The following is a 1,201-nucleotide window of genomic DNA, read 5'->3' as shown; positions in this document are numbered from 1 at the left end:
CTGCCTGGGTGAAAATTAAAAGTCTGTGTTAATATAGCCCATTGCGAATCTTGTCGCACTAGCTTGTGTTTAGAAGTCTATGGCGCAAAAAGTCTAGTGAGACCACGACTTAACTCCCACCCCATCCCCCCTCCCCCAATCTCCCAGAATATCTGAGACAAATGTTGGCAGCTACTTTTCTTTAGTCTGAATTAGATCTGAAAAAAATATCCTGTGCATGTTTATTTAAATACTCTTAAATAAATAAATAAGGTAAAAACAGCTAATAAAAACAGCATTTTTTTTTCTAGAGAAACATAATATCGTAAGAAATTTTAATATCGCAATACTCAACAACATCAAATATCACATACGGTTCCAGTGTCGTGCAGCCCTAATATAAACCCATGTCTGGCCTGTCAGTATTATTTCAATGATCCTTCAATACAAGGATTTCATCATGTTCCATTGTTTCAGTGTGGATGAGAGATTCTCTGAGTTTGCTAACTCCAGTGTGGACTGAGTGTTCGATCAGTGTAGCTTCAGATCTTCATTGACATCCTGTGTGAGGCTTATTAAAATACCTGTAGATAGGAAAATCAAAAAGTTCTTGGGTGACCGGCGAGGTGAATGGGGATGAATGTTTAGATGAGATGAGTTGACCTTTTCCTTCAATGTTTGTTTTGTTTTGTCTTATAACGTCAGTTCAGTGGCTTACATTATTCATATTCAATATTTTTTTGAGGATAACGGAAAGACATTTAAGGTGCTGGTAGAAGAACCAGGCTCTACAGAGCATGGAGACCTGGACGTTAGACCACAGTGTTCCTCTGCCGGTACGGAGGAGGCGGCAGGACCATTCCCGGCTTCACACCAGACAGATATTCAGGGTTTTCTGCCGCAGGAGGCTGAACGCGGCCATTCTGCTTGTAAAGGAACTTGTTATTGCAGACCGCCGAAGAAGAGTCCTGGGAGATTTGAGGTGGAGGAAGGCTGTGCTGCCAATACTCCGGATTGTCAAAGCTGTTCTTGTACATCTTGTCCACTAATACAGTCCCAATCTGGCTGCCTGGCTGCACTGGATGACCTGGTAGTTTACCTCCTGATAATTGAAACTGTTGTGGTGAACGGTTGGATTTGCTCGGCTGTCCCTGTTGGACTTGATGGCTCACTAGACAGATCTGACCTGCTGATGGGCCGGATTTGACGGCGTGATCGTGGC

The 1,201-nt window shown here is 43.0% G+C and overlaps 1 protein-coding gene across 1 annotated transcript in view; it reads right to left on the bottom strand.

Annotated features, from left to right (window-relative positions):
• Positions 1-656: 656 nt before the first annotated feature.
• The window catches only part of si:ch73-383l1.1, a 262,319-nt gene continuing 261,774 nt past the window's right edge, over positions 657-1,201 (bottom strand). Inside the window, exon 27 of the mRNA XM_087236667.2 lies at positions 657-1,201. This exon is cut by the window's right edge and continues 366 nt beyond it. Coding sequence (XP_087092793.1) covers positions 792-1,201 — 410 coding nt within the window. The 3' untranslated portion in view covers positions 657-791.

The sequence above is a fragment of the Danio rerio genome, chromosome 1 (assembly GCF_052040795.2).
Source record: "Danio rerio strain M-AB ecotype USA chromosome 1, GRCz13ab, whole genome shotgun sequence".
NCBI classification, from domain to species: Eukaryota; Metazoa; Chordata; class Actinopteri; order Cypriniformes; family Danionidae; genus Danio; species Danio rerio.
This window is presented reverse-complemented; position numbering and strand designations above follow the sequence as displayed.